At 40.2% G+C, this 27311-nt stretch overlaps 1 protein-coding gene across 1 annotated transcript in view; it reads left to right on the plus strand.

Moving 5' to 3' along the window:
- PLEKHH2 (pleckstrin homology, MyTH4 and FERM domain containing H2) overlaps positions 1 to 27311 on the plus strand; it is a 124031-nt gene that overhangs the window by 55199 nt on the left and 41521 nt on the right. Inside the window, exons 8-18 of the mRNA XM_032775003.1 lie at positions 3933 to 4903; positions 6435 to 6510; positions 6970 to 7064; positions 9147 to 9291; positions 13327 to 13463; positions 14499 to 14609; positions 15554 to 15640; positions 16409 to 16567; positions 21837 to 21917; positions 25260 to 25439; positions 26510 to 26618. Of these exons, the coding sequence (XP_032630894.1) occupies positions 3933 to 4903; positions 6435 to 6510; positions 6970 to 7064; positions 9147 to 9291; positions 13327 to 13463; positions 14499 to 14609; positions 15554 to 15640; positions 16409 to 16567; positions 21837 to 21917; positions 25260 to 25439; positions 26510 to 26618 (2151 nt within the window). The remainder of the gene's footprint in view (positions 1 to 3932; positions 4904 to 6434; positions 6511 to 6969; positions 7065 to 9146; positions 9292 to 13326; positions 13464 to 14498; positions 14610 to 15553; positions 15641 to 16408; positions 16568 to 21836; positions 21918 to 25259; positions 25440 to 26509; positions 26619 to 27311) is intronic.

Below are 27311 nucleotides of genomic sequence, written 5' to 3' on the forward strand. Positions count from 1 at the left end.
CACTGGTCCTCTAATACACTTGCCCCTTATTCTAGGCAGGACTGACTCTATTTTTAGAAACCATAAGGGGCAAGTGCAATGCCTCAGCATTGCATCCCGCCTCCTCTAAACTTGAGCCCACCACTTCTCATCTTGTTCCTGCCACCTCTCAGCTCATTCATCCCTCCTCTCCTCTCATTCATTTTCTGCTTTCCTGGACTCTGACATTGTTTGCCTCCACACTTTCTGCTGAGCTCTTTCAGTGCGAGAGGACTGTGTGAGCTCAGAGAACATTTCATCACAAGTGCATTTTTTTCGCCGCCTTCTCTGCACTAGCCACTGCTGCGGGTCCCTGTTGTAGCCGCTGTCCATCATGCTCTAGGAGATTTCTTTCAAATATTTTGGCATTTCGTCTTTTGGAATGGAGTTCTGATAGCATAGATTCGTCTCCCTAAACAGTGATCAGATCCAGTACCCATTTGGTCCATGCTGGAGCTCTTTTGCAATTCTGGGACTACATAGTCACCTGTGCTGATCAGCTCTCCACGCTGGGCAAACAGGAAATGAAATTCAAAAGTTCGCAGGGCTTTTCCTGTCTACCTGGCCAGTGCATCCGAGTTCAGATTGCTGTCCAGAGCGGTCACAGTGGTGCACTGTGGGATAGCACCTGGAGGCCAATACCATCGAATTGCGGCCACACTAACCCTAATTCAAAATGGCAATACCAATTTCAGCACTACTCCCCTCGTCGGGGAGGAGTACAGATATTGATATTAAGAGCCTTTTATATTGAAATAAAGGACTTTGTTGTGTGGATGGGTGCAGGGTTAATTCGGTTTAACGCTGCTAAATTCGAGATAAACTCGTAGTGTAGACCAGGCCTGTGACTCCCTGAGAAAACAGGATGGTTACTCCTGCTTCTTAGTCCCCATTTGAAGTCTTAAAACATTGCTTGTGACATCAAATTTACTTTACAGCTGCTAATTGTCCTGTTCCAAATAGGAAATGAGCATTTGGGACAGATAATATTCTTATAGACCCTGTCATTCAAGGATCCTAAAGTGCATTACAAAAGTGGATACGTATCTCATTTTTACAGAGGAAGAAACTGAAGGACAAAGATTTAAGTGGCAGGGTCAGAAACAGAACCTATTCCCCAGAGTCCCAGTATCCTGTTCTAACCACTAGACAACAGTGCTATACACTAATTCTAAATGATCATGTTTTAATGTAATAACAAAAATGGGGGAAAGAGTTACAGACAATACAAGCAGAGTTATATCTGAACAGAATGTCTTTTCCTAAATATTTTCCTTAAGACACCAGTGAGTCTTAAGTGTTCAGCCCTGGGAGTGAAATAGTGGCATGCAGAAGGGATTTCTAACTATAACATAGAAGTTCAGAATATTTTGATTCTTAATGTAATCTTCACATTTTTTCTTTCCTACATTTTGAAAAGCTTTATAATCTTTAAGATTTATTAATGTGGGTAAGTGCATGTGTCCTCTTCAGCATAAAAATTCTTGCATATCTGGTTTCTTTTAAAGTTTGGCACATCTTGCCCTCCCTTCTTGTTACATTCATCATTATTATTCTTAGTTTTTTGGATAGAATGGTTTCTATTACAGTTCCTTGGTAAATGCCATTTTTACTTTCTTTCAAGTATATGTTCATAACTATCCCTACTGACATTCCAGAATATGTGTAGGTTTCAGAGTAGCAGCCATGTTAGTCTGTATCTGCAAAAAGAACAGGAGTACTTGTGGCACCTTGGAGACTAACAAATTTATTTCAGCATAAGCTTTCGTGTGCTGTTGTCATCATGAATAAGTTGGAATGTGAATAAGAGGCTACTTGGCAGCTCTCTAACTCCGCATTCTACAGGCCATTATCCTCTGATCCCACTGATGATTACCAAAAGAAACTACACCATCTGCTCAAGAAAATCCCTGAAAAAGCACAGGAACAGATCTGTACAGACAGATGTCTAGAACCCTAAGCAGGGGTATTCTGTTTGCCACCCAAGATCCATAAACCTGGAAATCCTGGACGTCCCATCATCTCAAGCATTGGCACCCTAACAGTGGGATTGTCTGGCTTTGTGGACTCCCTCCTCAGGCCTTATGCTATCAGCTCTCCCAGCTATCTTCGGATACCACTGACTCCCTGAGGAAACTACAGTCCATTGGTGATCTTCCAGAAAACACCATCCTGGCCGCTATGGATGTAGAAGCGATCTACATCAACATTCCACACAAAGGTGGACTACAAGCCATCAGGAATAGTATCATAGAATCATAGAATATCAGGGTTGGAAGGGACCTCAGGAGGTCATCTAGTCCAACCCCCTGCTCAAAGCAGGACCAATTCCCAACTAAATCAATGCTTCCTTAGCTCTCGTCCCCTAATGCTCCTACTCTACTTGCGCTACATTGATGACATCTTCATCATCTGGACCAATGGAAAAGAAGCCCTCGAAGAATTCCACCATGATTTTAACAATTTCCATCCCACCATCAACCTCAGCCTAGACCAATCCACACAAGCGGTCCATTTCCTAGACACTACTGTGCTAATAAGCGATGGTCACATAAACACCTTCCTATATTGGAAACCTACTGACCGCTATACTTACCTACATGCCTCCAGCTTCCATCTATGACACACCACATGATCCATTGTCTACAGCCAAGCTCTAAGATACAACCGTATTTGCTCCAATCCCTCAGACAGCGATAAACACCTATAAGATCTCTATCAAGTATACTTAAAACTACAATACCCACCTGCTGAAGTGAAAAAACAGATTGACAGAGCCAGAAGAGTACCCAGAAGCCCTACTACAGGACAGGCCAACAAAGAAAATAACAGAACGCCACTAGCCATCACCTACAGCCCCAACTAAAACCTCTCCAGCGCATCATCAAAGATCTACAACCTATCCTTAAAGATGATCCCTCACTCTCACAGATCTTGGGAGACAGGCCAGTCCTCGCTTATAGACAGCCTCCCAACCTGAAGCAAATACTCACCAGCAACCACACACCATACAACATAAACACTAACCCAGGAACCTATCCTTGCAACAAAGCCCGATGCCAGCTCTGTCCACATATCTATTCAAGTGACACCATCATAGGACCTAATCACATCAGCCACGCCATCACAGGGGCTTGTTCACCTGCACATCTACAAATGTGATATATGCCATCATGTGCTAGCAATGCCCCCTGCCATATACATTGGCCAAACCGGACAGTCTATGCAAAAGAATAAACGGACACAAATCTGACATCAGGAATCATATAACATTCAAAAAACAGTGGGAGAACACTTCAACCTCTCTAACCACTCATTGACAGACTTGAAGGTGACAATTTTACAACAAAAAAACTTCAAAAACAGACTCCAAAGAGCGACTGCTGAACTTGAATTAATATGCAAATTAGATACAATTAACTTTGGTTTGAACAGAGACTGGGAATGGTTGGGCCATTACACTAATTTAATCTATTTCCCCATGTTAAGTATCCCTAGAGATGTGGGTGATTTCAATTATCACTTCAAAAGTTTTTTTTTCTCCTGTTGTTGATAGTTCATCTTAGTGGATTGGCCTCTTACAGCTGGTATGCATACTTCCACCTTTTCATGTTCTCTGTATGTATAAATATCTTCTTGCTGTATGTTCCAGTCTATTCATCCGATGAAGTGGGCTGTAGCCTACGAAAGCTTATGCTCAAAGAAATTTGTTAGTCTCTAAGGTACCACAAGTACTCCTGTTCTTTTTGCAGAATATGTATAATATTTTCCTTCAGGTTTATTTTTACAACATCCACCAAAAATTAAATGAACTTAACTTTAACTACATTAAACTTGCAGTTCTGATTATAAATTGCTTTAACAGCTAAATTTGTTAAAAGTAATTTTGTCAAATTCATGTATTTCTTTTCTAGAGAAAAAAAACGAGCAAACATCTCTTGCTGCTCTTGCACATGACAGCAATAAAGGTCAGAGGTCATTACAACAAAGCTCCTGTGGATCAGAACAAAATAAAAATGTAATAACAAGCTGTTCATCAAAAGATATAGATAGTAGTATGTCAAAGAACTCATGCATTACAGGAAGTGACTGGAGCTCTGATGAGGATGAAGGAGGTAATAAAAGACCAAAATCCAGGCATGCATCTACCCTTTCAAGTCAGACATCTGAAGAAAGCACAAGATACAGCAGAATTGGGAGTGAAATGTATTTGACAGCATCTGACGATAGTAGTTCTCTATTTGAAGAGGACAATTTTGCGGTTCAGAGATCCGAGCACAAAAAGCCATATTCCTGGCAGCAAGGATCTCAGCGGAAAAGTCAGAACAATCTACTTGGAAAGAGCAGTTCTGAGGCCTTGGGTAGAAAAGACCAAGATAGCTCTTCAGATGAACTGAATAAGAAATTTCAGTCTCAGAGATTAGATTATTCATCCTCATCCAGTGAAGCAAATACCCCAAGTCCAATTTTAACCCCTACTCTAATACCTAAGCATCCAGTCGTGACATCTTCAACAGATTCTCAGTGTGCAACACAATCAAATTCTCCAACTCCAAAGTTGCGGACTCCCAATGTTTTTAGTATAAGTGTAGCATTGGCAAAAAAGCACTTAAGCCAACCCCAGCTGAGTTCTGACAGAATGTTTGATGGAAATAGAAATGCTATAAGCATGATACGGCCCTTGAGACCTCAGGAAACAGACATCGACCTGCTAGATGGGGAAAATACTGACATTTTAGAGAAAATGGAGATTGATTATGATGGAGCATTTACCTATGACTCTTTTGAGGCACAGAGTGCAGAAAACCAGGAGTCCAGTGATATAACAAGGAAGGCAATTAGTAACAAACCCCCTACTCCTCCTCTGCATCGATTCCCCTCCTGGGTAAATAGAATTAAATATTTTTTACTGATTTAAATTAACTCATTTTGTTGCTTTTATTACACTTTTCTCTCCTGTACCTTTCTCATTCCCTGTGTCTATGGTGGGAATATGATTTGTTGGCTTAATACCAACTGAGATTCTCAAATCCTCAGGAGCAAGTTCAATTTAAACACCTATTCTAGGATCTTGTATTTTTTCTTTTGGAGAAGAATATGGAGTAAATCATATCAGTGAAATATTTAAATTGCATACATTCAACATCCCTTCTCCTATTCATAGGCTAATGAGCTCTTTGCTTTGAAAATACCATATAAAAATGAATAACCATTTTTTTGTATGTAGACTAGTGGTCTCCAAAGTGGGGTGCGCAAGAGGATCCTTCGGGTTGGACGGCAGGAGGAGCGCCACCGGAGCAGCGCTGCTTTTGTTTTCCCCCCTCCCTCAGCAGTTGGACTGGGAGTCTGAGTGGCTTTTTTTTTCCCCCACTTCCAGTTTAGCTGGGAGCAGGGGGTGCATGCTCAAAATTTTTTTACTGATGGGATGCGCGATCAAAAAAGTTTGGAGACCACTGATGTAGAGAACCAGTTGTTGAAAAAGTCATATCTAATTTTCATGTGTTCATTTGTGCACACACCGATAATGATTCTAACCACTGACTTTTTTTTATGACCATAGAACTAGGAGTCCTGGTTCCAAGTCCTTTGCTCTAAAAATTAGGCAATACAATCCAGGCCAATAATTTGTGAATTAAAGAATTGTAAATCTAGATTGGCACAAAAGACCGTATTTAAAGAAGTTGTTAGTCCCATTAGTTGTTCAGAGAAATTTCTTAATCTGTAGTAGTAGTAATTCACTGATTACAGAAGAATTTTACACTTCCAGTGAGATATTAATAAAGTGGTTTTAAAATGTAATAGAATTAATATAGAAATTTTACATCATGACACAAGCGGTCAGACTTTAATACTTTGGTTTAAGTCCTCTCCTTAAAATTACTTAGTTCTGAGTCAGCTCCTTCCAGGCTGAGAATGTAAAGTCTTCTCTTGCCAATGATTTACCTTGTTATGCCCACCTAGTGCAGAATCTGAAATCATAAGAGTAATACAAGTACCTGGCCTGTTGGTGCTCTGGGGTTATGTCAGATTACTTTAACAGTTTGTTTATGTGAAGTTTTTCATTATGAGTTTTTGCTACCGTAGTTTGAAAAGCTTTTGGTGAAAAGCTACTTCCATAGCCTCCCTTCGTAGATAGCATCTAGTCTTCTAGCATAGACTGTCCTCTCCCTGTTACTCTTTGAGGAACTGATTTTAGTATTAAAAACAAAGAATTCTCTAGGCAAGAGTTGTATGGGAAAAGGTTGAAAGAAACCACTGGTCTGGTGAGTGGTGTAGACAATGTCACATTTCAGCCACCACTGATAACTCTGCTATATCACATATTTGTAGCAGTGTGAGGGCAAAGGGAAAGTTTGAGGAAGAAATACTTTTCATTTCCTAATATCTACAGTAAAACATTTCTGCTTTTATGTTAGGAAAGCAGAATTTATGCTGTAGCCAAGTCAGGTTTACGAATGTCTGAAGCTGTCAACATGGACTCTTTTAACAAAAGTAAGTGGGTCTTTGTACCAACAGCCAAAATCCTCTGCTTACTGTAATTTATAAGGGGCCAGTTGTCCCAGGCTCCTCTAAAATATGCCTCTGAAGATTTCTTTGGATTTTTTCTTTAAGATATGGTAAAACAGATTTAACCTTTTCATTATTTCTATCACCTATTCTTGAATACTTGCCTCTTAAATACAAATTCATTATAGTCCTTAATTCCCTATAACTTTCTTTGGAAGAAGATTATGTAACCAGACATCAAAAGAGAGGGAATGTACTTACATTACAAAAAAACTAGTGGTCCTGATTATGATTTTCTCATATCCCATTACTTCAGTATAATTTAGGAGTAACTGTAGTAAAGACAATAAAACTACAGTGGTGTGACATCAGAATCCAACCAAACGTTTTAAATAATTTTGGAGGGTAATTTTAAAGAATTGTGTTTTATGCTATTTATTTCAGGTACTGCTTCTATAGCTTCGTATACCATATCTGGACTATACACTTCTTTGATATACAAGAACATGACCACTCCAGTCTACACAACTCTGAAAGGGGTAACCTTATTGTTGTTTAAAAGAAAGCTGTGTGAAAAGCCATACTGTTAGGCTTCACATTCAGGAACTTGGCATTTTATGCTTGATGGCACTTTGCCAAATTTGTCATAAGATCATGTTTAGAGACCATAAAAAACCCAGAAGTAGTGGAAATGTCAAATGTCCAGAAAATAAATTGTTGTTGCTTATAAATTGTTACAAGCCTGTGTCAATTTTTGTTGTGGCCCGTACTGGTTTTCCCAGGGCTTGTTAATTATTGAAAGAGCTGCATTGTGTGCAAAGCTATAATTACAAGTTTAGATCTAGAAGGGTCTTTGTGCCAAAGCTATTTGTTTTCAGAAGCTTGCAGAATCTAATCAGAACATTATTTGTTTCCTGGCAGCCTCTTGTAATTTGAAGAGATGTATATTTTTAAACAGAAATGATGTAATATATAGGTGTTGGGGGTTTTCAGTTGAATATTGCTTCCTATGTGCTGAATCCTGGGGCTCAAGAAAGAACTGCAGTACAATCTAAATGCAGTGGAACCGGTAGAGTTCCAGTGCTGTGCAGAGGTAATGCAGATGCTAAGAGCCCATAAAGGCCATCCCTATTCTCCATATGCTATGGAGCTGTGCTGCATAAGAGCTTTATCTGATGTAGCATGCACAGAAATTTGGGGTGTGGCAGGGCAGAGCTATGTGACTGGTGGATCTGATGTAAATGGGAGCCACCAGCCAAACCCACCCCTTCCATGAAAAGCTGCAGTAGGATCTGTGGAGTGGCTCTGCTGGCATTTTATAACCTGGGATAAGGAGGGCTGATTGCTACAGATTGTTGCTACTGCTTGCTCCCTGCACAAAGCCCATTACTTGCCAGTGTAACTATTGAATGTACAAGATCATGTCATACTGAGCCAAATAATTGTAATTGAGCAGAATACCCTTTCCTGATGAAACTGAACACCTGGTCGAAAAGGGACTCTCCCCTACCCAGCCTGGTGAAAATGAGCGAGTGAGCGTGGGGGAGAGCAAGCGATGGAGGGAAGGGGGATGGAGTAAGTGGGGTGGGGCCTCAGAAAAGAGACAGGGCAAGGGTGTTTTGGTTTTGTTCAGTCAGAAAGTTGGCAACCCTAGCAGATACACATGCTGCAAAAGCATTAATGAGTTTCTGTATTCTGTCAAGGAGTGACCCCACACACATCCTGCTGTGCAAATGATTCCTGCCAAGAACAGGAGTCATCTGTACATGCATGTTTAATGTTGAATCAGTGGCTGCCTCACTTTTAGCCCTGCCTCAGAACATTCCCCCAGTGTTAATTTCATTGAGGGCCTATGGAGAAGCCTCACCATAGTTTTGAGTTAGCCAACCTCCACCTCAGTCTGCCAGAACACAGGTTCTCCAGAAGGCAGTAGTGCACACCTTCAACCAGAACTTAGACCATAGATGGCTGCTAAATCATGCCCTCTGAGTTTTATTTGTAAAGTGAAATATACTCATCCTCATACTTATGTTTCTTGTTGGTGCATCAGAGAGAGAGTTTGGTGGGTACTGGGGCAAAAGGTAAAGTTTAGGTATTTTTATGCTGGTTAATTTGTGAGTTTTTTTGTTTTGTTTTACATCTCCTGTGGTAGTTGGCCTAGTAAGATTTCCTGGCAACAAGACTAGTGCCAATAATTTTAGTATTTATACCACCTGTTATTGTGGGTGATGTATATCATTGGTGTTAAGGGTTTGATTTGGTTTTGTTTTGTTTTAATTATAATAATAATTGGAGATATACCAATCTCCTAGAACTGGAAGGGACCTCAAAAGGTCATTGAGTCCAGCCCCCTGCCCCACTAGCAGGACCAAGTACTGATTTTTGCCCTGATCCCTAAGCGGCACCATCAAGGATTGAACTCACAAACCTGGGTTTAGCAGGCCAAGGCTCAAACTACTGAGCTATCCCTACTGCCCTCCCTGCAATTAAATCTTTAGCGTGGTAGGCATCTATAGTGCCTTTTGCAGCAGTAAGCTGTTTTAAAAGCCAATAAAATAAATACATCCATAATGTAATATATTTTGCATAAAGTTTCAAAGAATGTGTGTTAATTTCTGTAGAAAGCAACTCAGATAAGCAACAGCCCGTTCTTAGATGACTCTTCAGGATCAGAGGAAGAAGACAGCTCCCGATCCAGCTCACGGACCTCAGAATCAGACTCTCGAAGTAGAAGTGGCCCAGGTAGCCCCAGGGCCATGAAACGAGGTGGGCAGAAACCATAAAAACAAATATTTTGAGAGGCTTAATATGATTTTGGAGCACGTGCAATGTTTGTTCTTTATATCAATGGGTTTCTCCTTTTTAAAATATGGATGCCTTGAACATGGATGTAGCTTGTTTGTTGTACGTTTCACATATCAAAGCTGAAACCAAAGCAAACTGACAGGAGAATGGGCAGCTTTCCTTTTTATGATTACCAATACTATATGTATTTCTAAGGCATTACTGTAGTATCTTCTTGTCATTTGAGGGGAAAGATGATTTTGTGATTAAAGCACAAGGTGTGGTATCAGGGGATCTGGGTTCTGTTCCCTGCCCCACCATGGATTTTCTGTGACCTTTGACTGTAACTAGATGGAATAACTCAGCAGAAAAATATAGTGAGAGTCAGCAAAATATTTTCCTTAAGTTTATAACACAAAAATAATAATTTAACCTAATCAGACGGCAAAGGAATTCAGTTCAGTTCTGTGATCTCAGAGTGTGAAGTCTACCTTCTTCAAGACATTCTCCATCCTCTTTGCCTCTAAAACAGTCAGTTTTACAGTGCATCCCCTGAGACCTGTGCAAAGAGAGGAAGAGGCTGAGCTGAAGTTAGTCCCTGGGACACAAGTGTCTATTACCCTCCATTTGTTTGTGTTTTCCCCATCTGCAAAAAGGGAATGGCACTTCCCTACCTCACAGGGGTGAAGTGAGGCTTAATTTTCTGTTGGTAAATTGCTTTGAGATCCTCTGATAGTATAGTGTTACAGATATCAAAATATTATTGTTATTTACTAACTCTGATTGGACAAAGTCAGTGGCTAACTAACTAGAGTTTCACTTCTATCACACACAGGCACATATAGTCAATGGATTAACAGAATCTGAGTGCCAACCACAAGCCCCTGTTGAGTTTCCACAATAATGGTCTGCTTTGCAAAGAATGTATACAACATTCTTGCTTTCTAGAATTGTCCTTAAGCTAATTCTTTCTCCTCAATTTGGTTTGGTTGGTTGGTCCTCTGATAGGGTGAAACAGAACATAACTGTTAAAGTGCTCCCATTCTAGCAAGTATTGAAGCCCTCCCTGTTTCTCTCATACCAAATTTCTCTACCATGTCCACTGCCCTTTAAGATATCTAAGGGCTTACTTGCACTGATGTAGCTATACCTATGTAGCTACACCTATGCTGTGCCAGTGCAAATCCATGCTGTAGTTGGATTGCACTAGTGTAAAAGGGCTTAAGTCTTTCTCTCACTTCCCTGCCAGATTTATCTTTGCTGATAGCTAAGTTGATACCTACTGAAGCTTTGGGCCTGAATTGCTTCTCACGCTAGTTTCTACACCAATCTAACTTAGCTGAATTAATTAGAATCACTGCGGATTTACAATATTGTAGGCAGTAGTGGAATCTGGCCCATTGTTTCATACTGTCTCTCTGGAGACTCAAGAAGATAGCCCTGCATTGTTTCACATTCAGAAGTCTTTCTTCACAGCCTTGAGCATGTGTTCTTATTTATAATGCATCATTTGAAGATTGGTAGATTACACAGGTAAAAACTAAGGGTATACTGGCCTATAGTATCGTAATTACTGATATTTTAGGAGAAAAGAGCCCAGCTTGACTCTCAAAACCCAGATGAATTTGCCGGTCTGGAAGTTACAAAAACAATATTTTTATTTGTAAAATCAGCTAATATATGGAATTAATCAAACAAAATAAACAGAATGCTACAGTGCAAATGTTACACAGTAACCTTTCAGAGTCGAACAGTAGTTTTAAAGTAAATCTTTTCAAGAGGAAACTTTCACATTTGAAAATGAGTGTTTTTTTCCATTTTGATGAATAAGCAAAGAGTTTGTTTTAATATTAGTGAATCAGTCAGAGGAAAAATTGAATGTGGTTTTTCATAGAAGCAAGTGGACATGGGCTAAAACTTTTTTTTATTCTGAAACTGGATTTTAATACACCATTTTTTTGGCAGGGAAAAAATTGCACAGGCTGTTATTCATAACTGACTCAGTATAAAAATTCCCCACATACATTGCAAGTCAAAGAAAATAAGAGAGGCAGGGAAAGGCAACCTAGACAGCCCATCTACAATCTAACCACATGACAAACCTTTGGGCAATTCATCTACCATACAGGCAACTTACCTGAGAGGACCAGATGATAAAGAAAAAAAAGTAAAGAAAAATCATGTATAGTTTAGCACAGAGGTCAGCAACCTTTCAGAAGTGGTGTGTCAAGTCTTCATTTATTCACTCTAATTTAAGATTTCGCATGCCAGTAATATATTTTAACATTTTTAGAAGGTCTCTTTCTGTAAGTCTATAATATATAACTAAACTATTGTTGTATACAGAAAAAATAAGGTTTTTTAAATGTTTAAGAAGCTTCATTTAAAATTAAATTAAAATAGAGAGCCCGCCGGACCAATGGCCAGAACCCGGGCAGTGTGAGTACCACTGAAAATCAGCTTGCATGCTGCCTTCAGCATGCGTGCCATAGGTTGCCTACCCCTGGTTTAGCATGAAGAGCCTACACTTGATCGCCAAAAAATAGACAGAGGTGTAATATGATGTAGAGAAATGCTAGTGATCTTCTGCAGAACTCTTAAGTGTGGTGATTGAACAGAACTAATTAAATCTGATGGCATTTAAAAGATTATATTTTATATATATAATATAATCTTTTAAATGCCATATATATTTATAAACAAGTGTTTTAAACAAGAGATTCCAAATATTTTCCTTCATTCACAAGTCATTAAGTAGTCCCATTTGATTGTAAGGAATATGGGCTTCAGTGTGTTTTGGGTAGAAAATTAATATTTGATCTGTGGCTGTTGAAATTATGGGCAAGTGTACTCAATTGGAGGTTTTATGGAATCACTGAATTATTTTCCTTTGAATTTTGTTCCTTTGAGAGTAAGATTCTCCTGATATCTTGCTCTTAGATGAAGCAGTGATAACAGGATATGGCAGTGTTATATTTTTGTTTCTTACTGGAGTGTTTGCACACCTATTTGGAATAATTTTAGTTTTAATTCATAACTAACAGCCTGTTCATATTGTGGATCCCCATTTCATGGTTTAATTCAATTTGATTGTTGGGGTGCTGAGGGTCACTCTCATGCACATTGTCAGAGAGAGATGGAGTTAGAGAACACTGTTTTTGAAGATTAGAGAGTGACAGAGAGACATTGTCATATACATGAACCTGATTTATGGAAGTGAAGAAATTAATGATGGGCTCCTGGGGAGCCTTAGGGCTGCTCTAACTTGTGCTCTGGCTGGTATGGCTCCCTGGGTGCTCTCCACGCTGAGAATAGCTAAAGTGTGGAGTGCACTGGCTTCCCCCTAATGCTGGGGGTGTAGAGATGGAAGGATAATGTTTTTGCAGCAATTCTACATCATTTGGGAATCCACTTATGCTGTAAGGTTTTCTCTAGGAGTTTCTACGGCATTCTAAGGACCTTTACATTGCTGCAGTTGCACAGAGGAACCAAGAATCAATCCCTGTAAATTTCAGTGGCTGCAGATTTCACTTGAAAGTCAAATAAGCCTTCCAAAGTTGATGACTTACAATGGTCTATTTAAATAATTATTTTCCAGTAGCTGAAAAGTGTAGACCATATGAGGAATTCTAATTTGTCCCAATATACCTTCTCCTTTGACTTCCGATAATAAGTTGACATTTAAGAATATTTTACAATCAGTAAATATTAAATTGCTTTTAATCGTGTTCTTGAACATGAGATTTTTCACACTGCTCCTTGCATTCGTTATGTTTATGTGCCTGGAGCATTTCCAAATTCCTAAATAAACACTTTGATATTATTTTTAAGGAATTTACTTGCACTCCTTGATATTCTCATCAAAAATATTTAATTCCCCCTGGAATGCTATTAATATTTTAGTTTGTCAACCACTCCCAGCTCAGTTGTTCCCTCCATACCATGCCCAATTTCTCATGTCTAAAATACGATGGCAAAGAAATAGATACATGGCATCTTTTTTCCTTTTTCGCTCAGGTGTGTCTTTGTCTTCTATGACCTCAGAAAGTGACTATGCTATTCCCCCTGATGCCTACTCAACAGATACAGACTATTCAGAGCCAGAACAGAAACTCCCTAAAACCTGTTCCTCATCTAGTGATAATGGAAAAAATGTGAGTACCAAAGTTATGCAAAGAATAATAGTATTTCTTTCTTCTACACCAAATGTTAACAAAGCCCAGTACTAAGTTTGCTTGGCACATAGTGTGATGATTACAAGTAGCAGTGTGTTCGGATTCATTAAATGACCCATATGGTGACTGTAACAAATCAGACACTTGGGGTGACCTATTGTGTGTGAAATATCTAAACACAGCGTAGAAGAACCATGTTGGGTGTACAGAGGGGTGGCCTCAGTAGCAGCAACAGCAGAGACCCCACTAGAGAGTCAGGGGTGGGGAGAATTACATACCACCCTGTGCACAGTACAGAAGATATCCATGGATGGAGTGTCTGCAACTTCCTCATATAGGATGTGGGGGACAGTGAGCATATCAGATGTGTGGTCAGTGGGTCCGCAGGCTGCACAGATCACAAAATCCAAACCCACAATGTGGGGTAACGGGCTGCATCTGAATTCCTCACTATGGCTTGTATTAATGGTGGTGGCCTGGGTATCCAAGCCGCGTGGCTGAGTGGGGATGAGGACAATATCACTCAAATACTGACATAGAGCAAAACCTTGGGCTTGAGCTTTATTTTGCTGGAGTTTGCACTGAAGGTGTGTTTGTGTACAGCTGCGGAATTACAATTCTCTGGGACTGTTCAGTAGGTTAGGCTCAGAAGTTAGGGGTTGAGCATATATATTTTAAAATTACAAGCTTTATGTGGAATGTTTTCATTATTGTTTAATGAAAATGTTGTATAATGCTTAGAGCCTAGGTCTGGGAATCAAAAGTCCTGGGTTCTGTTCTTAGCTCTTATTATGTGACTTGGAGCAATTCTCTGTACCCCTGTCTAACTGTAAAATAGGGAAAATACTTTTTATCTCACATGCATGAATCTTAATGCATGTAAAAACTGGATCTTTCTGCTATAAAAAGGCAAAGTATTGTAATACTTATTATTTACCATGCAGGCATTTTTTCTTTGGCAAAATACCTTGTTATAATATATTATATAATTTATTTTTTATTTTAAATAATGAGGAGCCATTAGAAAAATCTGGATATTTGTTAAAAATGGGTGGCAAAGTAAAAACCTGGAAACGACGATGGTTTGTGCTCAAAGGCGGTGAGTTATTGTACTACAAATCTCCGGTGAGTATGAATAACATGTTTGCTGTTTAGTTCCCGATTCCTCTAAATGACTGTAAAATTGCCAGATGGAAAAATACATTTCTTCATTTGAATACATTAAATTAAACATTTCGTAATAAAGCACCCAGTCCCACAAACTGTTGAGCACCCTCAACTTTTATCTTATGGGATTTGAGGGCACTGTACCTGCTAGGTCAGTGGTGGGAGGGGGTGATGGCTCTGGCTGGGGGTGCGAGTTCTGGGGTGGGGCCAGAAATAAGGAGTTCAGGGTGTGGGAGGAGGCTCTGGGTTGGGGTACGGGCTGGGAGGGCTCTGGGGTGGGGCTGGGGATGACAGGCTTGAGATGCAGGAGGGGGCTCCAGGCTGGGACCGAGGGATTTGTATGGTGGGAGGGGAATCAGGGCTGGGACAGTGGGTTGGGGTACTGGGAGGGGTGTGAGGGCTCTGGATGGGAGTGTGGGCTCTGGGGGGGGCGGGGATGAGGAGTTTGGGGTGCAGGAGGGTGCTCTGGGCTGGGACCAATGGGTTCAGAGGGTGGGAGGGGGATTAGGGTGTTGGGGCACTGGGAGGGTGAGGGGTCTGGCGTGGGGCTGGGGATGACAGTCTTGGGGTACAAGAGGGGGCTCTGAGCTGGGATCAAGGGGTTCAGAGGGTGGGAGAGACATCAGGGCCATGATAGGGGATTGGATAGTAGGGGGAGGGCTCGGGGTGCAGGCTCTGGGCAGTGCTTACCTCAAGCAGCTCCCAGAAGCATGTCCCCCCTCCGGCTCCGAGGTGCAGCGGGAGCTGAGGGTTGGATTAAATGGTCTGACGAATCGGATGTGGCCTGCGGGCTGTAGTTTGCCTCCCCCATGCTGGGTGCTTCCAGTGAGCAAGTCGTAAATGTGTTATACCAGTATTTTATTACAGATGAATAATCCTTTTCTTCATGTTCTTTCACACAGAGTGATGTAATTCGAAAGCCACAAGGTCAAATTGAGTTAAGCGTATCCAGCCACATTGTAAGGGGTGATGGAAAACAAACAGTTCAGGTGCTTCCTTGTCTCATTGTATTTTTAGAGGATCCTCTCTTTTCACCCCAAAAGTGACCCTTCCTCCAAATGTGTCTCCTTTTGGAGGCAGTCAGTGCCCTCCATCTGAGGGGGGAGGGATTGTTTCAGTCATAGAAACTGGAGATAGAAAAGGCTATAGCAGTGGTCCCTAACCTTTTCGTCTGGCAGGCACCAGACGAAGGACTGTAGCAGTGGTCGAGCATCCGCCAAAATGCCACTGAATTTTGGCAGCATTTTGGGGGCGGCACCTCTCGATCCCATCGCTTGTCGGCGGCAAGCGGCATCATCGAGAGGTGTTGCTGCTGAAATGCCGCTGGATTTCGGTGACATTTTGGCTGATGCTCAACCGCCGGCCAGGCGCCCGCGGGCACCGCGTTGGGGACCCCTGCTCTATAGGGTTATCTTTTTCACATTCTTGTGAAGGTAGGATTGTTACCTGTAACATTAACCCAGATGGGATGGCTTTGTGCTCCAAGCACTCTGAAATCGCAGATTAACATGCCACCAATTGCGATTCCAATTAGGTAAAATGAATTCCATGTAATTGACTACAGGGGGATCTTTCAAATGAGATGTCATTGACTAAGGGGCCGCCTGCTCTGCATGGCCATTAAGCGGTTCTACTATGAAAAGTGACAGTAAAAATGTTGCAAATATTTTGTATTTTGTAAATAAATGTATTGTTTAAATAAGTTGAAATGCATAATATTCATTAGAACTGAAGGCATCTTTTCTGTCACTGTTCAGTTGATCACAGAAAAACGAACATACTACCTGACTGCAGATTCTCCCAACATCTTAGAAGAGTGGATCAAAGTACTGCAGAATGTTCTTAAAGTGCAGGCTGCTAGTCCACTTTTCTTACAGCCTGATGTGAAGCCAGCCATGAAAGGATTGCTGACCAAGGTAAGGACACTTATTTCCCTGACAAAGTATTTTTATTCTGTTTTTATTTTTAAAAATATTTCTGCTTAATATCTGTAAGTGAAAAAAGGCAACAAGAACTGTATAAAACGTGTAGTAAACTAATTTTAGTAACCAGTCCTTCTATTGACGTCAATGGCAAAACACCAATTGGCTTCAACAGGAGCAGAATTGGATCTTTAACAGGGACTTCTTTGTACAGTAGTATCTAAGTTGGCTGCAGTATTTGGCATTGGCCCTTGTGTGATTTTGCAAAAGTGCTGTTTGATGGGCACCCAAAATTAAAGTCCAAAAGTACATGTACTATAAATATTTAGCATAAGAGTAAATAGATTAAATAGATTAAAGTAGACATGCTAAACAGTATTAATAAACCAGGACTGCCTGCTCTAGTACCGTAATAAAAATCTAAGTTGGCAAGTCTTTTTCATTTGGCCACTTGATCCACTACCTTCCATGTTGAATTCTTTGTTTGCACATCCTTAGGACCCTGATTCAGCGCATGCCCCAATTGAAACATTTTTGTAAGGGGTCTCTCTATTTTCCAACATCAGCAGTCAAAACAAGATATTTCAAGATAATGAGGATAATGTGTAGAGTGAGGGACTATACTATGTTAAGATTAATTTACTCATCAGATTTAGATGCTCTTCTACTGCGTGTCATTATTATATACACAGGAATGTAGAAACTATTGCAGTTTATGAGGGGCTTCACCTTTAGGTTCTCCTCTGATCTGTGGAGAATGAAACACCTTCCAACTTCTTATTAAATATGCTATATGTTTGTATATTGTACTGATACTAGTGGAAAAGCCCTTAATGGCAGAGATTCTCTGCTGTGCCTTCCACTTGGTGTGGAGTGTGTGATTCTCTGCCTGACTCCACACTAGCTCCAGTAAAGGTTACAGCAGCCTTAACACTGCAGTAAATAGCTGTTTTACTATTCCTCTGCACCACCAGAGCAGCACAAAGCAGAGAATCTGACCCAATCTGTTTACCTGGTAACCAGAAAATTAGGCCAATTTTTTAAAATATGGGTCTCACATTCAGCACCTCTTGAAAAAAAATCAGACTGCTCATTTAAGTACCCTAAACATGGATGTAGGTCATGTTAGTCACCTGTGTTTGAAAATTTTGAGCCTAGTGCCTGAAGTATCAGGATGGGGCTTTGTGTATTTAAGACAGCAAAGTCATTGAAAGTGTAATGTTGGTCTATACAAACATATTCTAGACCTTCCTTATTTTTATCACTTGATATGCAGATTCTCAACCCTGCTTGAATTCAGTTTAGTGTACAAACAGCACTTTCCATTCTTAATTTAAAATAGCTTAAATTTAAAGATGAATCAATTCTTCTGTTGCTTTTAACAATAGCTGTTTCACAGCAAAGTGCCTCCTCCTCAGCGTCATCAGTATTTTGTACTTATGAGTAGAATTGGTTTGCTATGACAGCCTACTGAAGCCTTCCAGCAATTAACTTTTACGAAAGCTTGTTCAAATCCATTAAGGGTTTTCTTGTGGTGATGGTGGAATTTGTTTACATTTGTAAATTTAAAGCATTAACAAAACAGAGGAATTGGTTTGCTTTTATAGGTTTAAATTAGAACTGTAGCTTTTCTTTTATTTTTGTTTAAATTCCTTTACTTTTACAGATTCTTTTAATATTTCCATTAAAATTTATATAAAACAGATTTTTTTAGGATTTTAACTTTTTTAATTGACTGTAGACCAAATGTTGACTAATTCACAAAGCAAACATGAAAAAATAGAGATGAACAACTTTTTTCTCTACCTATTTTTCAGATGTATTTGTCTTATAACTATAGTAGGTACAAACATTGAGACAAATAAGATTTTCAAGTTCATGGTTTTATTAATACAGTCACTTCATATGCTTTTCTAAAACCAGCTGCCTTTGGTCGTAAATAGAATAGCAATGACAGTAGATACTTATGAGTGAATACAAGACTGTCTTACCATATTTATTTAGAAACATAAAGTTTTGAAATGTTTAATAAATTAAAAAGTTAACCATTGAGCCTGTGTAGTGATTTCCCATCTAGGTCACATCAATGAAAGGGCATCCCTTTATTTTAGTGATGCCAGTGAGAAAGCATTATATTTCACTGCTGTCTCTGAAAAAAATTGTACTACTGTCTGTTTTATTCTTTACAATGGCTTAATGAAAATTGAAGAATAGGTAGGAATGAGGAAGCTATCTGTCCTAATCTATGCAGTTATGGGAAAATGACCTTACTGCTAGAGACTATTCTAAAATATTTTTCCCCATTCAAAAAGCTAGTGATGCTACTTCATAAGTGGGGAAGTTCATTTCAACTCCCATGGCTGTTGTGTTATAACCAGACTTCTTGAGTGCTAGATGCACTCACTTAGCACTACCTTGTGCTGATTTGCTCAATGGATCTGGGGGGAGCAGGCAACAATGCACTTTACTCTCAGGCCTGATCTACATTACACATTTAAACCGAATTTAGCAGCGTTAAACCAATGTAACCCTGCAGCCGTCCACACAACGAGGCCCTTTATATCGATATAAAGGGCTCTTTAAACCAATTTCTGGACTCCTGCCTGATGAGAAGAGTAGCGCTGAAATCGGTATTGCCGTGTCGGATTAGGGTTAGTGTGGCCGCAAATCGACTGTATTGGCCTCCGGGCGGTATCACCACAGTGCACCTGTGGACCGCTCTGAAAGCAGATCTTGAAACTCGGCAGGCACTGGCCAGTGTACAGGAAAAGCCCCCGCAAACTTTTGATATTCATTTTCCTGTATGCCCAGCGTGGAGCCTGATCAGACGGTGGCGTGCAGTCCAAATCCAAAAGAGCTCAGCATGGATCAGTACGGAGTATTGGATCTATCGCTGTATGCGGGAGAACAATCTGTTTATCAGAGCTCCCTTACGAAGACGAAATGACAAAGCTTTGAAACAATCTCCAGGCTAGAATAGAAAGGACCACCAGCAGGGACTCAGCACAGTGCGGGTGACAGCGTAACGAAAGCCAAAGAATAACATGCGCCACGACCATGGCGGAGGGGAGGGGGACTGAGGACTCAGCTATCCACAGTCCTGCAGTCTCCGAAAAGCTTTGCATTCTTGGCTGATCTCACCGTGCCTGAAAGGGTCAAAAACATTTGTCCGGGATAGCTCTTTCAGGGTATAGCTCGTCAATTTACCCCTCCTCCCCCGTGAAAGAAAAGGGAAAAAAATCATTTCTTGCCATTTTCAATGTCACCCTATGGTCTACTGCATGCTGCTGGTAGTGCGGTGCTGCGGCTCTAAACAGCAGCATCCCCATCCCCTTCTTTTCTGATGCAGATGGTACAAAATCGTGCAAAACCATTCATCACCCATGAGTGCTCCTGGCTGGCCTCGTTGAGGTCGGCCAGGGCGCTGGGTTAAAAATGAGAATGACTCCCGGTTCATTCCGCAGATGGTACAGAACGGCTGGTAAACAGTCTCACTCATAGCAACTGAAGCTGGCTTTATTAGCCCCCCCCTTTTCAATGTCTAAAGAAAAGTTCTGTACTCCCTGGACGTATCAACAGCAGCGGAGAGGCTTCCTCTCCCATTTTATCTCACAAAAGTCATGCTCTTAATCTTGGTGTTCTTTATACTTCATTTCTCATAATGGGGGACTCGGCCACGGTAGCCAGGCAGGCGTTAGGGGCAGGAGGGACGCAACGGGTGGAGTGTTGCAGAAGGCACCCCCTGCAATGGCATGCAGCTCATCATGTTCTGCGTAATCTCTGGGGGTCTGACACCGAGTGGCTGTGCTCTCTGGCTCTCTAGTAGACTTGCCCCATATTCAAGGCAGGACTGACTCTATTTTTAGACAATACATAAAGAAGGGAATGACCTGGGGAGTCATTCCCATTTTTGTCCATGCGCCCCTGGCCGACCTCAGCGAGGCCAGCCAGGAGCACCCATGACAGCAGCAGATGGTACAAAATGATTGATAACCGTCATTGCCAATTTCCAATTGCAAACAGTACAAAATGATTGATAACTGTCATCGCCAATTTCCAATTGCAGATGGTACAAAATGATTGATAACCGTCATCTCGTCGCCAATTTACAATGGCAGACGGTGCAATACGGATGGTAATTGTCTCTGCTACCTTCAAAGGCAAATGAATGCTGCTGTGTAGCACTGCAGTACCGCTTCTGTCAGCAGCATCCAGTACACATACGGTGACAATGACAAAAGGCAAAACAGGCTCCATGGTTGCCATGCTTTGGCATCTGCCAGGGCAATCCAGGGAAAAAGGGCATGAAATGATTGTCTGCCGTTGCTTTCACGGTGGAAGGATTGAGTGACGACATTTACCCAGAATCACCCGCAACACTATTTTTGCACCATCATGCATTGGGATCTCAACCCAGAATTCCAATGGGCGGGGAGACTGCAGGAACTATGAGATAGCTACGGGATAGGTACCCACAGTGCAATGCTCCAGAAATCGACCCTAGCCTCGGTACATGGACGCACACCACCGAATTAATGTGCTTAGTGTGGCCTCGTGCACTCGACTTTATACAATCTGTTTTACAAAACCAGTTTCTGTAAAATCGGAATAATCCCATAGTGTAGACATCCCCTCAGTTATCCCACTCCATTCACCAGCCAGTTTTCATCTCTTCAAAGGACTGATGTTAATCAAAGTTAGCTTGGGAGGGAATCTGATTTAGTGATTAGAGCAGAGAACTGGGGGGTAAGGACTCTCAGTTTCTACTGCTGACCTATTGTGTGACATAACTTAACCTCTCTATGCCTTTGCTTTTACTCCTCTGTAAAGTGGGGATGTTAAGACTTACCTTCCTCATATGGCTTTTGATACTTAATTTTCATTAAGTGCTTGGAAATTCTTGGATGTAAAGCACTATAAGAGTTCTAATTATCATTAGCGGTAGTAGTTTATTACTGTCCCCTCCAATTTTCATTTCCTCTGCTTTTTCTGTCTAGGGCCTGATCCAAAGCCAATGGAAAGACTACTGCTGTTTTGAATGGGCTTTGACTCAGGCCTGTTATGCTTTAATTCTAACGCCTGTAGTACAGAAGGTCATGCAGCTTCAAATTTTTGTATTTATATTAATGTTTTACAGGAATTCTTTATTCCAACCATCAGAGTTCTGAGAAGTTGAAATATATGAATCTAAACTTCACTGGTTGGGCCCATCTCATAAAAAAGTTTTACATTAAAAATAATTTATTCTTAACTGTAATTTCAGGTCAAACATGGATATTCCAAAAGAGTGTGGTGTACTCTGGTTGGAAAAACTCTTTACTATTTCCGTAGTCAAGAAGATAAGGTATGTCTTTCTAATGGTCTTTCTATGACTTGTTTACTCAGGACTCTCAGGTGAATGAAAGACAGACATTGGGGTGGATTTTTAATCAAGAGGCTGCAACTTTATTAACTAACATTGGTTATGAGTAGTATATGCCTACCCAATCGTCTCCATTGCTGAGATGGAGAATGGGGATTTTGGTGATATCTGAGCAATTCTATTGTTAACCCCTGAGTTTTAATATATTTTATTTCACTCACTTCAAATCTAGTTAAAATTAAACTCAGTGGCCAGTTGACTGTCTATTTACTCCATTAAGCCATTAAAATAAAAATAGCAGAGGTAGCACAGAGAATCTCCATTGTTACTTCCAGTGTACATATACATTATCCTCCTAAACAAGCATGTAACCGTGTCAGGCTTGATAGTGATTTCACTGGGCTTTAGATCCGGCATATTGTTTTCTCTGTCTTCCTTCCCTTTTCTTCTTCTCCCTGTTGTTGCCTCCTACTGTTTGTTCTTAATTTAGGGCCAGATCCTAGCAACACTAAGGCATATGAGTAACTTTGCAGTGTGAGTAATGTCTCTGAAGGCAAGTGGAAAATTTGAACTAGTAAAATAGTGCTTATTTATGGTACTGTGCATTGTAACAAGTAGTAATAAGCCATACTTCAGGATTTTTGTTTATTTAATATTACTCTTTGAAAGTATACCAGTTCTGTAATGTCCCAAAATCCAGTAACACTTTCATTTCAGAATATTAACTTCTAACTCATTTTACAGAGAAGCTGCTAAGTAAAAAGTATGTTTACATTTTCAATGTAAATGTTGACTGAGATTTAATGACAAATTGGTTTTCACCTCAATTGTAGTAAGACATCTGTATGTTTAAAGTACAAGAATTTTCAAGTTCTTATCTTTGAAAATTATTCCTTGTGAGCAGGCCCTTTAGAAATATTTAGGCAGTTAGCTGGCTCATCATGAATAGTTTTCTAACATTTGGATAAGTTTTACTGCAGTTTTTTAAACCAAAATGAACAATTATTTTATTAGATGGTAATGTGGAGGAAGTGCAGCTTTTACAAGCAGAATGTACTTTAAAAATACTGCATATGCAGTTTTACCAAACTGATTTATTTTTCAATATTTGAGGAGTTGCTAACTAAAAACATAAATTTATATTACAATGGAACGTGTGTATAGAAATAAAGAGCCTGTGAGGCATCTGGTAATGTAAACTGCTGTATATGTTACATTAATGGAGTCTACATTAATGGTTAAAAGGATTCAAAATAGCATTATTATTTTGAAAACCATGTGCTGAACAATGGAGAAGGATTACACTAACTGAAATCATCTGTCAGCACAGCTTCTTGTAATCCTAATTTAGGTTTAATAAAAATACTATTTAGCACAAGTATGTCATAGCAATGGTTTCTTGTAACTGAGATGGCATCTCTGAACCTTAGGATTCAACAGCCCCTTTCACAGAATTTGGCCTGTTCATTAAGCAAGAAATTAAGAAGCACTATAGGAAAGGAAGTCAACGCATGTATCTTTGACCCATGTCCATTCTGTTAGTGAGGAAGAACCAAGAAATCTGCATCCTTCACTTACAGCCAATGCCTTCTTCAACAGGGGCAGCTTACCACCCATGTTAAAACACTCATTTTCCAATCAGTATCTAAGAAGACAATTCTTGATGCAACCAAACTTCCCAGCTACATCCTAGTATCTAATCTCCAGTTTCTTAACAAGATTATTGAGAAGATGGCAAAGAGTCAGCATTAACTACACCTGCTCTCTGGTGATATTTAAAAAACATTCCCACCCAATAATGTGCCATAAATATGGTGCTAATTGCTCTTGTGCACAGCCTGCTCTGGTCATGGATAAATATTCCTTCTCTTTTTGCTGGATCTCTCTACAGCGTTGGACACCATAGACTACGAAGTTGTGCTGGCTTATCTCAGATTCTTAGCTGGTGTATGTGGCAGCACACTGAAATGGTTCCTATCCTTTCTCTCAGACTGAGCTCAGAGTAATGGGAAGATGCTCCTCAGACATCAAATCCCTAATCTATGAAAGTTCCTCACTCATCATATTCAATATAGGGTCGTAAGACACCACAGCCTTGATAAACAGCAGTACACGAAAGTTACCCGGATCGTCTTCACCTTCCCATCAAACAGCGCTATCTCTTAGCTATCCCAGATCTCCAAGAGATCAGCATCACAATAACAGGCATCCAGCTGATGCTAACTCTTGGCAAGACAAAGGTAGGGAAAGGGAGATCTTTCAAGAAACTAGCCAGCATTATATTATCATCCTCTGTACAGGGCATAAGCCCACCTGATAGTTGTGAAAATGGTATGTAGTATTTGTGTCCTTCAGGATTCCTCATTGATAGTGGATGCCCACATAGTTACACCTATGAAAAACTGCTTCTTCCACCTACAGCTGACTGAGAGACTAGATCCATCTTGACAGAGGAGGACTTGGCCATAGTCATATATGCATTTGTAACCTCCCGGCTTAAATCTGCAGTTCACTATACCTGAGAATTAAACTGGAGACATGAAAAGGATCCAATAGCAGCAGTAGTGATGCTCCAGTTGCCACAGTGACACCCCATCAAATACTAGGTTAAGGCTATGTCTACACCACAGTTTATGTTGACAGAATTTATGTTGCTTAGGCTGTGAATAAACCACCCCCCTAAGTGACATAAGTTACACCACATAAACGCCAGTGTGAAAAGCACTACGTCGGTGGGAGAGCTTTTGCCGCTTGCGGTGGTGGTTTTATTATGCCGATGGGAGAGAGCTTTCCCGTCAACACAAGAGCATCTTCACCAGATGTGCTGCAGCAACACAGCTGCATCAGTGCAACTTCACTGTGCAGCACTGTACAACTAGACATGCCCTAAGTTTAAATTCAACATCCTGGTCTTGAGTTTGAGAATCCTCAAATGGATTGGGCCTGGGATATCTCAAGGGTTGCATCGTCTCCCACAATCAAGACCTACTGTGTCAGATAGTTGCGCATTCCATATGCAACTATCAAGAACAATATATCCTGTAGAAATAAAAAGCAGAGGTTAGTATGAAACTGAAGTCTTCTCACTCCTAGGACTGTGCTTTAATGACAAGATCATGCTTCCTCTCTTCCAGGATTGTAAACTGGGAAGGTGGCTTACCCTACAGTTCTTAGTAACATTAAAAGAATAGACTTTTATGGGCTTTCCTAATGTCAAACATTCAGAACATGTTGATGCTAGTTTTATCAGTTTCTCTTCGTTTGTAGATCAAAAACTGTAAAACTGAGTTATCCAAGATGACTATTTCTTATATTTACTTTTAGTTTCCTCTGGGTCAAATCAAGCTTTGGGAGGCTAAAGTTGAAGAAGTTGACAGGTCGTGTGATTCAGATGAAGATTATGAGGCCAGTGGTCGCAGTCTATTATCAACACATTATACCATTGTTATCCATCCTAAAGAGCAAGGACCTACCTATCTTCTTATAGGATCCAAACATGAGAAGGTAGTAAATGTACCCGATCTCTTAAGTTTCAATAAGATAGCTATAACTATGGTATTGTGATATGAACATTTTCTACAGTGAGTAAGATATGGAAAGTCAGAGACAAGGGGCTTTTCTGCTAGACCATCTAGAAAGTGGTCCGATGTAATGGACAAATGATCACACTTTTACAAATACTTATCAGAGTTTGAGTGATCACTATAGTTAACTGACCCCATTTAAGGTATCAGGAAAATATCAGTAGATTTTCCTGTGGGGACTCCTATCCAGTTTACTGCCGATTTGCTGCAGTAATGGTAATTAGTGTACACTAAGGGGAAGACTAACAGGAATAATATGAGAGAGGTTATTTCAGAACATTATAAAATAAAATTTTTGACAGTTTGGTAGACCTTGTTTTGATTCCTGATCTTATTCCCCAGGTGGAAAGGGCAATAATTAATACAAAGACATCATAATCACCTCTTAGAAAGGAGGGGAGGGAATACTTTGCATCTCTCAGTGATCTCTGACTCAGTTATGCTCTCCTTGGCTAAAATGAATGGTGGTTGTAATATAAGACGTTGATTAGGGATAGGGAAGTAAAACAAGGGGAAATCCTTGTACCTTTACAGGAGGGTATAGCACTACTCTGAGGTGGGGGAAAAGCTTTCTTATAAGATGACTCAATGGTTTAGTGAGCTAGTGCACTACAATTCAGCTTTCAGTCATTTAAATTCTGTCTTAGCTACATGTGAAAAAAATTAGGTGTGTGCTCTCTTCCTAGTCTCTACTGAACATTCATCAGATCTGGCTTGAGTGCACTTTCTGCTCAAAAGACACCTATATGTAGACTAGAAAGCTTGCTGCAAGTCAGGATTAAGATGTTTTGGCTAAGTTTTCATGAGAACCTGTGTGCATGAAGCCACTGATACTGTTCATGAGTGCCAAATTCATCTGTAGAATTTTTTCAAAATGAATATATTTGAAGTTCTTTGTTTTGGAAAATTTCAGTAAAAACATGTAATATTTTAAACTCTCAAAAATCTGCTTGGAATGATGATTGGGTTCTGTTTGTTTTTGTCTTGCAGGACACTTGGCTTTATCACTTGACAGTGGCTGCTGGGAGCACCAATGTAAATGTTGGATCAGAATTTGAACAGCTTGTTTGCAAACTGTTAGATGTGGAAGGGGAGCACAGTAAGTTTATTTCTGGTTCCATATAATCTTAATACTTATCGGATCAACTATATTCCGAGTGTATTTGTCCCAAATTTGTCACTCTTTTTTGTACATATCAAAAGTTTAGTTATAGTTGTAGGCAGAGTTTCCAGTGCTTTTAATGTTTGTGTTTTGATATAGTCAGTTTGTTAATTCAGAACATGTTTTTCATAAACAGTAAATGTTTAGTCATTAGATTTCAATAGAAAAGACCTTAGACATTAACAGACGTTCAAAACACTTTATTCACGGAGAAGCAAGAGCTCCATAGTAGGCTTTTTTTGGCCTTTTGTCTTCCAATTTTAATATGAATGTACTTTAAATTCTTGACATTTCTGTAGTGTGCTACTGATGGGGTTATATTTATTGGATGATCGTGAGTTAGGACACTGCTATCTAGGTGACTAGTAGAGATGGTTGGTTTAGAATACCTGTGCTACCTGCAGGGTCAAAGGGCTCCAAATCTTTCAGAGATCTCTTGACTCAGTAAGAAATGCTACTTGTTGTTTACATCAGGGTCTAAACACACAGGGTCTTGAAAATACAAACCAGGGCTACAACTCTATAGATGATTTAGTACTAGCACCCTTTCTCTTGAAAGTGGTGGAGATAATAGGAAGGCAATCCCTCTGCAGCAGCCTTTAGGTGAATGTGTGGCACATTTTCAACCCA

Source organism: Chelonoidis abingdonii, chromosome 3 (assembly GCF_003597395.2).
Source record: "Chelonoidis abingdonii isolate Lonesome George chromosome 3, CheloAbing_2.0, whole genome shotgun sequence".
NCBI classification, from domain to species: domain Eukaryota; kingdom Metazoa; phylum Chordata; order Testudines; family Testudinidae; genus Chelonoidis; species Chelonoidis abingdonii.